At 39.9% G+C, this 15,791-nt stretch overlaps 1 protein-coding gene across 4 annotated transcripts in view; it reads right to left on the bottom strand.

The window, feature by feature from the left end:
• The window catches only part of PANK4 (pantothenate kinase 4 (inactive)), an 83,674-nt gene that overhangs the window by 54,375 nt on the left and 13,508 nt on the right, over nucleotides 1-15,791 (bottom strand). For 2 of the 4 annotated variants that reach the window (XR_016313790.1, XM_089684338.1), the window contains exons 2-6: nucleotides 10,439-10,521; nucleotides 6,405-6,613; nucleotides 3,668-3,851; nucleotides 3,273-3,365; nucleotides 2,979-3,132 (exon numbers count right to left, since the gene is read on the bottom strand). Coding sequence is in view for 3 of the 4 variants with exons in the window: in XM_089684338.1 (XP_089540464.1) it covers nucleotides 2,979-3,132; nucleotides 3,273-3,365; nucleotides 3,668-3,851; nucleotides 6,405-6,613; nucleotides 10,439-10,521 (723 nt within the window). In the remaining variant the exon portion in view is untranslated. Of the gene's footprint in view, nucleotides 1-2,978; nucleotides 3,133-3,272; nucleotides 3,366-3,667; nucleotides 3,852-6,404; nucleotides 6,614-10,438; nucleotides 10,536-15,791 lie in introns of all 4 variants that reach the window. The other 2 variants (XM_089684339.1, XM_089684340.1) reach the window with 2 other exon arrangements.

Genomic DNA, 15,791 nt, shown 5'->3' with positions numbered 1-15,791 from the left:
TTAATAAAAATAGTTACGTAGTTAATGACAGATCAGATAAATGTACCATTTTCTCTACATGTATCATCCACATACCTCCAATGCCCAATCACTTCACAATAGCATTTTTGGACTGACCTGTAAAACACAGCTGGACTTTCAGTGGCTCATTTTAAACGTTTCCCAAGATTCTCTTTCAAAGACCTCGTGGTCAATGCCGTATGTTAGGATACAGGGTTTAGATAATTTTCAAGATACCTTATTCTATTGTATGCATTCTGTTTCAATAGAATTTTATTTCGTTTTTGTTCGTTCCATAAAAAGGATTTATGATGTGACCACATTGGTCAGAACATCAATATACCAATGTGATCTTGGCCAAGAAAAAAAAGTAAGGTATAGGAATAGCATAGAAAGCAAAATAGGAAGGGTGCGAAGGGGCACAGGGGAAGGGAGGGGAGGACCTCCGAAACAAAAGGAAACCCCTCTGAATCCATGGAACATCCAGGGATTTAATCAGCTAGAGGGTGGCAAAAAAGTCAATAAAAAGCAATCAAAATCCTGTGGGAAATAGTGAGGTGTTCATGGGTCTCAAACTTTTCACAGAGTCATTTTCATTTATTCTTGACTTGGGCTATTGTAGGTTCAGCAGACCACTGAGCTTTTGCCAGCATTTACATAGTTGCTATGAAGTTAAAAGGGAGCAATATTCTTTGGTGTTTCGTGCAAACCTCAACCCTTAAATTAAGAAGGATCCCATATGGATCTTTGTGAATGTCCCTACCTAGTACTAGACATATCAGTCGATAGACATTGATCCAAAAATGTTTACATTTCAGACAGCCCCACTATATACTGTATGTTTAAGTATACCCAACTCGTTACAGATGCTAAAACATCAGTCTGATGTATAAGTACAGTATATTGCTAACCTCTGAGGGACCATATGTCAATTTACCAAAAATGTATATTTAGCTTCCACCAGAGACAAAATATATTGATCCGTGGGCTGTCGGGTCCAAGATTTGGAGCCAATGTTCTCCCCGCACCTAAGTGGAAGCCCAGGTCACTTCTCCACCTGGTTATATATGCAGGCAAGTAACAATAGTCAAAATCAAGAATGCAAGAATGTATTCGAGACACTGTACCCTTCTCTCGAGAAATGTCAAAACACTGGTCTACAAAACATGTAATGGAGAGGGTTGAAGAAGCAAGTTTGAAAATGTTTTGTACAAAATTTGAACTGTTGGTAGCACAACTATTCAGAAGAGGGGACTTCGTGATGTGATAAGTTTGGAAGGAAGGATCTGATCCCCTGCATAATAGGTAAAGTGCAGAATTATTAAATCCTTGGTTTCATCAAAAGGAACCTGCAGAGTTCTCCAAAGCACAGCAGAAAGGAAGGATTGTGGCAAGGGATGGCCATAGGGGCGTGGAAGGAGATGGCCTTTCCTAAAAATACTTAAAAGGTATCCCATTTTTTTAAGAATGTGCTTAGTATTGGGATTACAAATTGCAGCTTGCAAATGAGGAGTCCATAAAATGCTATCTGTAGCTATGGGATTTATTTAGTATGCTTCAAAACTAAACTGTATGTTTTAAGTAGACGATGGGGATTAACTATTCTTATAAACTGTGCTTTTGCCTGTTGCTAAAAAGGTTCCAATGATGAATAGATCACTAAATAGAAAAGATTAGAAATGTTTTTAGCAGCCAGAGGGACTACCTGAAGAGTACCAGAACTGTTGGTTCGAATCCCAATCATGTAAATATCTCAACCACAACCTGCCTGGAGTTTGCATGTTCTCTCTGTCCCTGCGTTGGTTTCCTCTCGGTACTCAGCTTTCCTCCCACATTACAAAAGACTTTCTGGTAGCTTAATTGGCTGCTGTCTAAATTGGCCCTAGTATGTATATGTATGAATGTGAATTAGCAATCTTGGATTGTAAGCTTCTTGAGGGTTAGGGACTGATGTAAATGCACAATATACAGTATATGTAACAACTTTGATTATTTGATTGTTTATAATAATCACATCTTTTTGGACACTTTATTATCACTTTGTTTTCTTTTTATGTTTTCTCACATGTCTATACTAGTTGTTATATAAACTTGTGAAGGTTAAAATTGTCCTACACTTTTTGGAAATATTCTGGTTCATATTTAGCTCTGCACTGTGAAATATTTAAGCTGAATGCCTGGTATCAACGTATAGTGCCTAGCTGTTTTTTTTTTTTGCATACTATGTCATTTTAAGCACAGATTTTTTTTTTTAGGTCACACACACAACTGCGTAAATTGATGGCGCTATATAAATACCTGTAATAAATAAAACTATGAAAAGGGGGGTTAAATTGAAAAAAAAAATAATATCGGAAAACAGAAAAAAATTAAGGTGTTTCCCACAGCAATAAGAAAATGAAAGTGAACTTTTCAGGTTTTAGCTCATGTGGCCAATAAACAAGAAAGCCTTATGGATTTTTGGTTGGGCGTGCCTTTTTAACCTGGTTTATTACATAACTATGCAATCTTTTGCATAATACCCAGGTTGATAAAAATCTAATTTTCTACCACTGGTTATCTCAGATCCAGTTCCCACTGTCCCCAACATCCACTGGTCCGAACCATTTGGCCCAACATTTACCCCAATTGTATCCAATACCCTATCTTAGTTCTGGCCTTATTTTTTCTACAGATTCCTGTTAACAAGCTGCACAAAAAGGAAAATGGAGAATAACTGGTTATATTGGCCAATATACATTAATTGGCACTGTTGTCCACACAGTCTACCATTGAGGTACAGTGGTGTCAGTTACCTTGCTACTGCTGGTGAGTGTGTTACATGGTAACACAGCCTCTTGTCTCACAAGTGCACCCATTCCAATGACTGGACAGTAGGGCAAGCGAACACTTCCTCCAACAACTGACCCACCAGTGGTAGCAAGATGGGACCCTCCATTCTAACCTTCTTAAGCAACATATCTGTTTATATCTCGTACCTTTGTCTGTTGTGGCTGACTTGCCAAAGCTGCTGGCAATCAGGTCTCCCGTTAAACCGAGAATTTGGTATGCACCTCCATATATATCTTTCACCAGCATGTCAACATTCGTATGTTGTCCCTTTGCAGCTAGCTGTAATAATTCATCAAACCTCTGTTGGTGATAAATAGGTTTATTTTAAAAAAGAAAAAAATCCTTACGAAGTGCTATACAGAAATTATGGAATAAGGTTTAAAAGATCAAAAAAAAACCTCTTAAAAACAGAAAAACTGCACTCTTTTGCAATGCCTGACCTTTGTCTTTGTGAGCAAAGCTCCAAGTCCCCAGAAAGTACCCCCACCTATCGAACTTCCTCCAATCCGCTCAAACTTGTCCTCTGTATCTACCTGGCAAAAAAAAAAAAAAAAGGACGTTAATAAAGAAATGGTATTGTTGCCATGAAAAAAAAAAAAAAAATAAAAAAATAAAAAAATAAAAATATATATATATATATATATATATATAAAAATAATAAAGTAGGTGTCTTGACCCCCAAGTCAATTGATTTCCTACTTTGGTTTTCAAGGAATGAAAATACATCACATATGAATTGTTCTATAGAAGTATTTCTTGCATTGGAGTAAGAGATTTTACACTTCTGCTACAAATAAAAAAATAAAAAAAAAAATAAAAAATAAAAACAACTCACCTTGACTATGGACACCCCAGAACCTATATTAACTAATAAATATGGAAAGATGTTGGGATGAGTGGTTTGAAACCGAAATTCAGGATCTGCATGCTTTACATAAACAAAAGCTTCGTGAGGTATATTTTTCAGTACAAAATTACAGCCCTTTATGAGACAGGTCATTTCATCCTCCTTATCCACTCTAGAAGAAAAGAAAAAGAAGTCAATAATACTTGGCAACAAATCTATAAAATACATGTACAAAGCTACAAACACATTAGGCATAATTTGATTTTATACACCTTAATATAGCTTCCTCTTAGAAAGTGCCAAGATGCACTTTTGGTGCCAATGTATAATCAAGGTGCCAAGGTATAATCAAGCAAACTTCTTGTTTACTAACTGTTCCAGTTTACAAACAACTGAGGCATCAAATCAAAAAAAGGAAGAGTAGCTCCTATATAAAAAGAAAAAAAAAAAAAAAGTGTGCAACTGGGTGGAATATCCCTTGAATATGTTAAAGCTGAACTCCAAGATAAGCAAATATTTTCCAAATACAAATAGGCATGTGTATGCTTGCATACTAGTGCGTTTTGTATTTTTCTTCCAGATGTGTGCAGTAATCCAGTATGAAACTTTGCCTCCTGTGCAGGAGATTCCTGAAATAAAGACCAGTCACTGCCTCTCTCCATCCTTGTACAGGGTGACTGGTCTTGACTCCACCCCCTCCTGTAGTTTTCTGCAAGCAGCTTGTAGTTCGTACAGCTTTGCACAGGCTATGTAAGACAGTATTACTTTTACAAGGTAACATTTGGATTATAAAGGCATTACATGCGCACAAAAAGTAGATTTAGATCTATTTTGGCTAATGAGGAATTTTTCTTGTGCCCAGAGCTCAGATTTAAAATAGCTTGTTAATACAGACATCTGAGAACTCATTACTAAAAACTTATTTCTGAAGCTGCAAGACTCAGTGCAGACATCATTTATATACTACTTTGTTCATTTTTCTTCAAAAGCACTTGATATGAGCATATGTGTTCCTTGTCAGCGACTTTCAAACAAAAGAATACAAAAACTTATCCTTCAGTGAAAACCTCAAAATAATCAGTGGGTTCAGACATTGCTGCGATTGCCACTTTTTCTCACACGTAAAAATGAGTTAGTTTCTGTGTTTGGTGTGCCAGTAATTAAATGGCACCGAAAGCGCAACTACTTAATTTTAGGTGTATAAAAGGTGACTATACACAATGCAATCTGATTGTACAATCTCCTTTAGATTTTCCAAACCTACGGAATAGGAGGACCCACCTATCTTCTCAATCACTCTGTACCAATTAGGCAGGCCCTTGAACTACATAGTTGATGGTAGATCTAAAAGGAGATTGTAATGTGTATGTGAACTTTACAGAACCCAGAACACAATTCTCCTATTTTCAATACTACAGCTCTATCCACATAGACTTGTATCTGTTCACTCAGCACACTATGCCAAATGAATGAGCTATGCAAGATAAAAGTTAAAATAGAAAAATATTATGAAAACTGCAGAGACCGCTCAATCAGACTTTAATATGTGCAGCCAGCTTTAGATTTTGCTACAAGTTACCTTAAAAGCCCCTTAGGCTTCAGCTATTGGGACTAGCCGTAGTTCACTTCTGTATGACCTTGTGGTCAGTAAATACCTTTTGTGATAGGAGTGGTATAATCTGTTGGCTGTGCATTCATAACGTGTATATTCAACAACCCAGCCAGTTGTTTCCAGGTCAAAGAACAAGTGAACCTACAGCCAACCATGTTACTATGAAGTTATAAACAGCTCATCCACTCCCTCATCATATCACGACTCGACTACTGCAACTCCCTCCTCACTGGCCTGCCTCGCCGCTGGGTATCCCCGCTTCAGTCCATCCTGAATACAACAGCCAGACTCATTCACCTTTCCAACCGCTCCATCTCCGCCACCCCCCTCTGCCAATCCCTCCACTGGCTTCCGATTGCGCAACGGATCAAATTCAAAATGCTAACACTGACTTATAAAGCTGTCCACCACACTGCCCCAAACTACATCACTGACCTAATATCCAAGTACCGCCCAGCACGCACACTCCGCTCCTCACAAGACCTCCTTCTCTCTAGTTCCCTGGTCTCCTCCTCCCATGCCCGCTTCCAGGACTTCTCCAGGGTGTCACCCATCCTCTGGAACTCCCTGCCCCAACCCATCAGATTATCACCTACTCTCCTCTCCTTTAGGAGAACCCTGAAAACCCATCTCTTCAGGGAAGCCTACCCCACCCCCTGCTAACTTGCCGACCTCCTCCACACTTCCTACCACTCCATCCCCCACAGCTATCTCCTCCTGTGCCACCATCCCCTCCCTCCTAGATTGTAAGCTCGAAAGAGCAGGGCCCTCAATCCCCTCATGTTTTGCATTGTATTGTTTATGTTCTGTCACAAGTTCTGTCCCCCTTTGTAATGTACAGCGCTGAGCGAACTATTGGCGCTTTATAAATACTGTATAATAATAATAAAGGCCGACTATTATACTTGAGTATAGCATGTTAACATGGAGGCTGCTCATTGCCAACTGCTGCCACTGCTAAAAGTCTGCTTAGCCGTACTGAACATCTCATGCACTTTGCTCCATTAAAAATATATAAAAAAATAAATAAATAATAAGTAGGACACAAGGCATTCAGTGTCTGTAAACAGAAATGCAACTTAAGAGGTTTCTTTAATCTTCAGCAATACTCACTTTAACCCCAATTTTTTCTCTATGAGGTCTTTGAACTTGTAGGCTCCTCCGCCTGTTGCCTTGATAACTTTTGTTTCTGTATTCACTAAATGATCTTTAATAAAGTCCAGGCAGGTTTCTATGTATGTGTTTTCAAATTTAATAAAATGGAGTCGAGCTGTGATTTCTTCCTGCTCTGAAATTTCATATAACAATTTTCGATCTGCATCCTTTGAGGGGGGGAAAGAAAAAAACCCTGTCAAAGGATTTGTATTTGTATCTATCCAGTCTTGAGATTTATGCAGCCCTGTCACACAGAAAAGCCAGGTAGATGACATAACTCATTTCTCAGTTACAGTTAAAAAGTTTATCTATACGCAGAATACAACTGTATTGCAGCTCACCAGCGATTAGATGTAGTGGCTAAAATAGTTTTTTGCATTCAAAATAAAATTACGGTCAGAAATGACTTTCAAAGCAGCAATATAGTCATCAAATAAACACACACACACGTGGATATAAAAGGTCTACGCACCCCCTGTTAAAATGTCAGGTTTCTGGGATGTAAAAAAATTAGACACAGATAAATCATTTCAGAACTTTTTCTACCTTTAAATGTAACCTATAAACTGTACAACTCAGTTGAACAACAAACTGAAATCTTTTAGGTGGAGGGAAGTAAAAACAAAAAAACTAAAATAATGGTTGCATAAGTGTGCACACCCTTAAAACTAATACTTTGTTGAAGCACCTTTTGATTTTTTTCCAGCACTCAGTTGTTTTGGGTATGAGTCTATCAGCATGGCACATCTTGATTTGGCAATATTTGCCCACTCTTCCTTGCAAAAACACTCCAAATCTGTTAAATTGTGAGGGCATCTCCTGTGCACAGCCCTCTTCTGATCACCCCACAGATTTTCGATGAGATTAAGGTCTGTGCTCTGGCTGGGCCATTCCAAAACGTTAATCTTCTTCTGGTGAAGCCATTCCTTTATTGATTTGGATCTATGCTTTGAGTCGTTGTCATACTGAAAGATGAAGTTCCTCTTCATGTTCAGCTTTCTAGCAGAAACCTGAAGGTTTTGTGCCAATATTGACAGGTATTTGGAACTGTTCATAATTCCCTCTACCTTGACTAAGGCCCCAGTTCCAGCTGAAGAAAAACAGCCCCAAATCATGATGCTTCCACCATCATGCTTCACTGTGGATATGGTGTTCTTTTGGTGATGTGCAGTGTTGTTTTTGCACCAAACATATCTTTTGGAATTATGGCCAAAAAGTTCAACCTTGGTTTCATCAGACCAGAACACATTTTCCCACATGCTTTTGGGAGACTTCAGATGTGTTTTTGCAAAATTTAGCTGGCTTGGATGTTTGTCTTTGTAAGAAAAGGCTTCTGTTTTGCCACTCTACCCCATAGCCCAGACATATGAAGAATATGGGAGATTGTTGTCACATGTACCACACAGCCAGTACTTGCCAGATATTCCTGCAGCTCTTTTAATGTTGCTGTAGGCCTGTTGGCAGCCTCCCAGACCAGTTTTATTCTCGTCTTTTCATTAATTTTGGAGGGACGTCCAGTTCTTGGTAATGTCACTGTTGCGCCATATTTTCTCCACTTGATGATGACTGTCTGCACTGTGTTCCATGATATATCTAATGCCTTGGAAATTCTTTTGTACCCTTCCCCTGACCGATACCTTTTAACAATTAGATCCCTCTGATGTTTTGGAAGTTCTCTGCGGACCATGGCTTTTGCTGTAGGATGCGACTAAGAAAATGTCAGGAAAGACCTACTAGAACAGCTGAACTCAATTTGGGGTTAATCAGAGGCACTTTAAATGATGGCAGGTGTGTACTGACTGCTATTTAACATGATTTTAAATGTGATTGATTATTTCTGAACATAGCTACAATTGGCAGGTATAAGAGGGTGTGCACACTTATGCAACCACATTATTTTAGTTTTGTATGTTTACTCCCCCCCTAAAAGATTTCAGTTGCTTCAATTGAGTTGTAGTTTCTAGGTCATATTAAAAAGGTGGAAAAAGTTCTGAAATTATTGATCTTTGTCTCATTTGTTTACATCACAGAAACCTGACATTTTAACAGGGGTGTGTAGACTTTTTATATCCACTGTATATACTGTGCAGTACATTTCAATTGCATGGGTTAATTTGCTGCTTCAGATTTGCAAATTCACATGCCCCAGTTTCACCTCCAGCCTGCTAAATAATGAATCCGCATCCCTAATTTTTCTTCAGCAAATAGACAGACAGGTGACACAGGAAGCTGTAATTCAGAATAAGAAAACAGACATCTTCCTGGCTGCACAGCATGGCTGGGTGAATCACAATAATGCATGAACACCATGTAAAAGTCATCCGCAAAAAGTGATCACATACAGTGTACATTTCAGATAAGTGGTTAGTTAGCTTTTTACTTGCTATTCAGGAACAGAAAAAAAAATAATTTCCAATTTTTCCAGCTCCTGCAGAGGAAAGACAAGGAAGTAACAAGTAGCTGGCGTTCATTTTGAGTATCTAATCCAACCTCTCTCAACCAGAGTTCCATGATTCATAGGGTTCCTCCAGAAGTTACTACGAGTTCCTTGAACAATTTGCAATTTCTGGACTCCCAGATAAGTAACCACTGACACCAATGATTTTGCTAGTCTGAGAGGGGGCGTTTTTTTCCCACCTACCACCAGTGTAAGGCCTCATGTACACTGCTCCTCCAAAATATGAGTTTAAGAGCAATTTTTTTTTTTTGGTGTAAAACAAGGAGAGAGAGGAGAGCACACCCCATAGTGTAGCATCTTTAAGGAAGTTTAACGGACAAAATAAAATCAATAGTTGCACTCACAAACAACTGTACGGTATAAAGGCTTGTCAGGTGGCTTGGAGGATAAGTCCAGAGTCAGTCTAGAATTATCCCAAATCTCTGCCTTGGTCACTGGCTGGGGAAAGCATGGGCTAAAGTGGAAATGATACTGCTGGCAGAGATGGGTGGAGCTGTTGCAAGGTCTGGAGTTCAAGAGCCAAAAACCTCCTGCTGTCACCGCTGTGTACCCCAATATACAGGGATGCATTTCAAAGCAATCCTGCTTCTTTATCAGCATGTTTCAAAACACATCCCTGTATATTGGGGTGCAAAACAGTGACCACAGGAGGATTTTGGCTCTTGAACTTCAGACTTTACAACAGCTCCATGCATCTCTGCCAGCAGGGTCATTTCAACTTCAGCGTTCCCCAGTCAGTGTCCAAGGCGGAGATCTGAGATAATTCTACACGGACTCTGGACTTATCCTCCAAGCCACCTGACAAGCCGCTATACCCCACAGTTGTTTGTGAGTGGAACCATAGATTTTATTTTGTCCATTAAACGTCCTCATAAATGCTACACTATGGGTAGTGCGCTCCTCACTCTGCAAACCTGTGTAAAACAAGAAAGGAGTGTCAGCTCATGCAACTCAGCAGCAGCACCCTCTTAGTTATGGCAGTTTTCATCATCTATTAGATGCATATTGTACTCTTGGATTGATTTATTCTCAGCCTCATTTTTGGGATTTCATTGTTTATTCATAAGCCTCAACATGTACTAGCGTATTGTGAGCTGTAGATAGATTAAATATTAGCAGAGGTGCCTAAGGTTAACCCTTTGAGGACCGTAAGATTTTGGAACGCCAAAAGAATCATTTTTTTGTTTTTAAAGTTCGTACACTTCAGTTGCTGTAACTAAGCCATTTCATGAAATAATTGGCAAAAAGCTAGATCCATTTGTTGTTTGTTGATAAGAACTAATATTTTGACTCAAACCAAAAAAAAAAAAAGAGTTTTAACTTCTTAATCAGATGATACACGCAATTAAAAACATCGGACAAATACGTCCCTTGGTCCTCAAAGGGTTTCTCTGTGTTATAAAATGTTGAGACAGCCTGATACCATCTGACTGATGCGTTGGCTGTGTGTGTGTCCGCAATTACCTAGGGATACGTAGGGAAAACATGCAGATTCAACAACATAATGTAGGAATGGAACCAGAAAATTGCTTACCTTTCCTGTGTGATCAAAAGACCTGACCTTGGCTACCTTATGCTGAACAGTAGAATAATATGCCAATTTTGTAAGGGAGCCACCTGGAGAGGAAAAGCTGACATAAATAAAATAAGTCAATCAACCAACTGGATGCTTGCAGAAGGCTCAGAAAACACACATGCCTCTTCAAATGAGTTATTCAGCGAATTTAGAAAAAGCCAACTAATAAGCAGACATTACAGGCCAAAGGCCTAACAATTAGAAGGGAATGACTGGGATGGATTCCCGATCTATACTAAGCATTTCTATTGTCTTCACCATACATCCATATGCACAGTGACAGTATATCTGCTTTTGTGCAACAGAAATATCCACATAAGCAATAGAAGACATAAGATGATAAATGTCCATCAAAAGTCCACCCATAACGGCCGATTGACTGAAATGTATTGGGAAGAGTTGGCAGCAGTGATATTAGATGCTACAGTATGTTTTGAACTGAGAGAACGGGAAGTTAAATTTCTTCAGTTGATTCCAGGCCTAGACAAAACGAGGTCATACATCACAGCAGTCCTCAAGAGAAGAGGAGTTTTCTTAGCCAAGTACACCTTCTTGCTTGCATCTCTAAGAGCAGATGGATTCCTGGAAGTAAATGCTACACGAATCATCTTCCTTTACTTATGATGGCCACTGCCAGGAATACTAAGGAGTGTTTTTCAAAAGTGATTTCTCAGTAAAATAAATCATGGAGACATGGACAGATAAAAAGGAGTTTGCCTCTGAGCACCACAAACCAAAAAACGCTACTTAACTAATTTATGATATTCAAGGCAGTGTTGTTCTGGTTTAGTTTTTTAATTTGTTTAACTTTTCATAAAAACTTTATTGATTTGCACAAGTGAAGAATAATGTTCCCTCTCCAATTTCATTGTGAGTGCATTCATTCCAAGAGTCTCCCACCTGAGACCAGCAGCCAGAATTAATTTAGAGGTTAATGAGCAGAGCTCTGGAAGGGTGATCTCTGGTAGACCCCAAGCTTGCCTTGGATGGTTTAATACAAAAAGTGCTTTCTGACCCCTTTTTAACCATTGAGGTTGCTACGGCTGTAAGCAGCATTGTAATATTTTAGTTTATTTTTTTTACAGTTTATTAATAGTGTGTAGTTGATTTTTCAATTGTGGGTGAAAGTGGATATTACCCAGTGCAGAAATATTTTTTTTACTATTATTCATGTGAAATTATAAATGACATTCAAAAGCAGAATTCCAATGGTTTCAATGCGCTTTCGTTTGTTTGGTCCAAGCTAGCCTAAATGAACCATTTCTACTACTAAATGATGTGGCTGATGTGTGTGCTGTAATATACTGTAGTAGCATTAGCTACATATAATAGGCAGTACTGTGTTCAGGCAGTGGTATGGACGACTTCCTGCCAGGGCCATGAGATAAATGATACATAATCCTCCTGCACTATATGGAGTACCTAAAGATATAAGCCGCTCACACTCTAAACTAATACCTTATACAGTGTACAAAACTAAACAAATTATATAGTGCAGCGCTACTGTAATATTACCCCAACATCAATTCACAAATATTCAAATAAAATATTCAAATACATATTCTACACATGTAACAAACCCCCCCCCCCCTCCCATACAATTACATAAATCACACACTGCAAACGTGATCAGTGTACACAATAAAGTGACCACTTTAAATACACAAAAATGATTAGAAATAACTTTTCATGAATAAAAGTTCATAAATCCTCCAAATTCGTGCTCCAAACAAAACTAACTCATGCAAAGGGACTTACTTGCCCCCTGAGAGAGGACCGCTTGTATGGTAGGGAAGGGCAGCTCAGCTGATTGGACTGATAGCAGCAGCGATCCCAAAAACTGTACAGGAAAGGATCTGAGTGAGTACATCTGCACCCCCTGGGCAGATAGGGAAAGGAGCACTACTTATTTAAAGGAACAGGAGCCAGATCCCCTGCTCAGGAAGAGAGTCTCCAGATTGCTGGGTGAAGAGGAGTTCATCTAGGGCAGGCATGTCCAAAGTCCGGCCCGCGGGCCAATTGCGGCCCGCGTTCCGGACTGAAACGGCCCCACAGGTGAGCTACCCAAATATATATAACTTACGGCCCCCGGTAGTGATTCCCTGAAAGCTACTGAGGACTCCAGTGATCTCTAGCTGCGGCACTTGACATCATCAGCTGGTGCAGGAAGGAGAGCCCAAATCTCGCGACGTCCGAAATCTCGTGAGATTTGGGCTTTCCTTCTCTGTGTGCCGGCTGATGACGTCAATTCCCGCTCGACAGATCCCTGGAGTCCTCAGTGGCGTTCGCAGAATCACTAGTGGAGGGCCGTAAGTTATATATTGGGCAGCTCATCTGTGGGGTCCGGAACGTGGGCCGAGGGATCCCAGGTGGTGCGCAGGGAATTACTACTGGGGCTACCATTTATCAATTTGGGCTATAATGGATTGGTGCTCAGGATCGCTTGACGTCATCAGACAGTGCAAGGAGAAACAAAGCCCAAATCTCGAGATCTTGCGAGATTTGGGCTTTCCTTCTCCCTGTGCTGGCTGATGACGTCAAGTCCAATGGCAAGAGAGTGCTGAGCCTCCACACAAAGCCACAAGGGCCACCATTAAGCCAGAATATTAAAAGAAGTAAAAAAAACAGAGATTAAAGGCAGAGTGATTTAACACCTGTTTAGATTTGTCATCCAAGTCACAAAATGAAAAGTATGCCGTTTTCAATAAACTTTTGCATAAAATAGTTCATTTGCATTTAATTTTAATGGTTCATCAGAATGTTGGGCAAAATGGTCGGCCCTCGCACATGTTCACTTCATCAAATCTGGCACTCTTCCAAAAAAGTTTGGACACCCCTGATCTAGGGTATTAGAACTGGATGTGCTGGCTAGCACTCCACTAGATACTGCGTGGCTGAAGAAGAGAAACTTGTGAATAGTTCAGAAAGTTGTTCGCAGATATCTGTTCTGTTGGGCATCCTATAACCCCTTACCCTATCCAAGTTCTAATCCCCTTAATAAAACAACAAAACAAACACTCAAGGACTGATTTCTGTCTCAGGATGAGAGCTTGTGTGGAAAATGCTGACTGGCTGTGCAGGATATAGGGGGACCCAATTTATCAGCAATCCCTAGGGGGGTAGTGCTACATGCAGGACATAGAAGTATGCCTGCATGCCAGCAATGGGTTTCTGAGAAACAAGAACAATTGCCTGCTGTAATACTGTGAAGATAATTCCCTGGAGTTTGGATTTAAAGAGTGCTGTTACTGCTGGTTCAGACTATGTAAATACTTCAGTGTGCATAGTCTGAACACATGTTCACTTTAGAGTTATCCATTTATTTTTTTATTGCTTCCCCACATTAGATATTTTTCAGTTCTCTCGGTACCAGTGAAAGGATTAGGTAGGTATTTTGAAATGTTATTTATTAATACACCTGTGTAATTATCTGGGAGTCTTGAACCCTTGGATTGTAGGAGTCCCTACAGATCAGAATTGCATACCCGGAGATAGAGACAATAGAGAACTGAACACGAAGAACGTTTTCCAATGTAACATCAGTACACACTGCAGGACAATGGGTCACTCACGAGAATTATTCAAGCTATTTTCTGCTCGAGTCAACAGGCACGTGCGGATAGTACAATGAGCAATGATTCCTGCACACAGTAAACAGTCGATGTGCATTCAGCTCAAATATTAAGCCTGTCTACTTACTGTATATAGAAATACACTATGGAGTTCATTTACTAAAACTGGAGAGTGCACAATCTGGTGCAGCTCTGCATAGAAACCAATCAGCTTCCAGGTTTTTTGCCAAAACTTGAAAAGTGTTATTAGATCCATGACCCTGTAGTCACTATATCTGGTCTCCCACCGTGCACACAACCTGGAAATGCAATATTTTATTAAATATAAACTGCCAATTTTCCCATCAGCAGTTTTGTGACTTCTATCAAGTGTCCAGCTGAGCATTGGTTGAAGCTTGTAGGAGGAGTTTTCATTCTGCTATGACTGTCCTATGAGGCTACACAACCCCTGACCATCTGTCTGAACAGTGCTGATTGGCCCTGGGCTGACCACCCTCCCAAACAAAAAAAAAAAAAAAAAAAAAAAAAAACTAAACTCTCTAGCATGTGCAGAGTGACTCCTAGAGCTTTGTACTATCAGCAGATGGATAGGAGACTAAAGAAGGGGAGGATCAGAGAAGACAGGATCAAACAGCCTTTTTACACAATGTGGAGGATCAACTCATTGGGTTCCACAGCGAGTGTAACAAGCATGTTTTACTGCATATACAGACTGATTTTACTGATGTGGGTTTAGTAACACTTTAACTGAACATGCTGAAGTTGAAAGCGGATTGGCTACCATGCACAGCTGCACCAGACTTTGCACTCTACAGTTTTAGTAAAGCCCCCCCACCACCAACACACACACACTTATAATATCTTCTGCATTTTAAATGGTGATCCAGTGGGACATGAAAGCTTATTTTAAAATCATGTGCCGTAGACTAGCAACAATTTCTTCAATGTTTTGACACGCCACCATGAGGATGCACAGTACTTTGCAGGTGTCAGAATTCCTGCTACCCTCACTGCATGCAGTGGTTCCTTTGGCAGCCTCATACATTACTACATAGGAGCCAGTGGAAGGAACCAGTGCATACAGGAGCAGAAATGGGTATTCGACTCATCCGTCGAACTGAATGCCGCATATCTGCAAGACATGGGTCACTGGAAAGGTAATGATTTTTCCTTTTTTTTTTTTTTTTAAAAAAAAACACAGGCATTGCTATTCCGACACTGCAGAAACAAAGCCACATTAACAGACAAGGAACAAAACCAAATTTAACATAACTCATTAAGGTGGACCTTCACCCTCCTTTTCGAAGGTCAATAGAATTGTTCCTTTCCGCCTCCTTTGACACAATTTCTTCAAATAGTTTTTTTCCTTTTTTTTTTGTTAATCAGTAATCGCTTCCACCATTCTCTCCTAGATGATGCAGCCCTCAGCTACCTGCAGTCTCCTGGGATATTCACATCATGCATCTCAGTAGGCAATCTCCTACAACTGCACATGCAACATATCATCAGGGGACCAACTTAAAAAGCTGACTCCCGATGACGTAAGCAAAGATGGTGGCGCAGGAGCTGGTGCATTGCGGTGGATCACAGCAGGACAGCACTGGATTCATGGAGCATATCAGTATGTGTTCTGAGAGTGACCCAGCAAACGAGGTTAAAAAAGAAAAAAAAAACAAAAAACACACAGAGGGTGAAAGTGAACACCTCTGATTTGGGGGGAAAAAAGAAGGGGGGGGGGG

The sequence above is a fragment of the Staurois parvus genome, unplaced genomic scaffold, assembly GCF_062004578.1.
Source record: "Staurois parvus isolate SC_StPar_1 unplaced genomic scaffold, SC_StPar_1.0 ptg000346l, whole genome shotgun sequence".
In the NCBI taxonomy this organism is placed as follows: domain Eukaryota; kingdom Metazoa; phylum Chordata; class Amphibia; order Anura; family Ranidae; genus Staurois; species Staurois parvus.
Note: the sequence above shows the minus strand (reverse complement) of the source record. Positions and strands in the feature narration are given on the sequence as shown.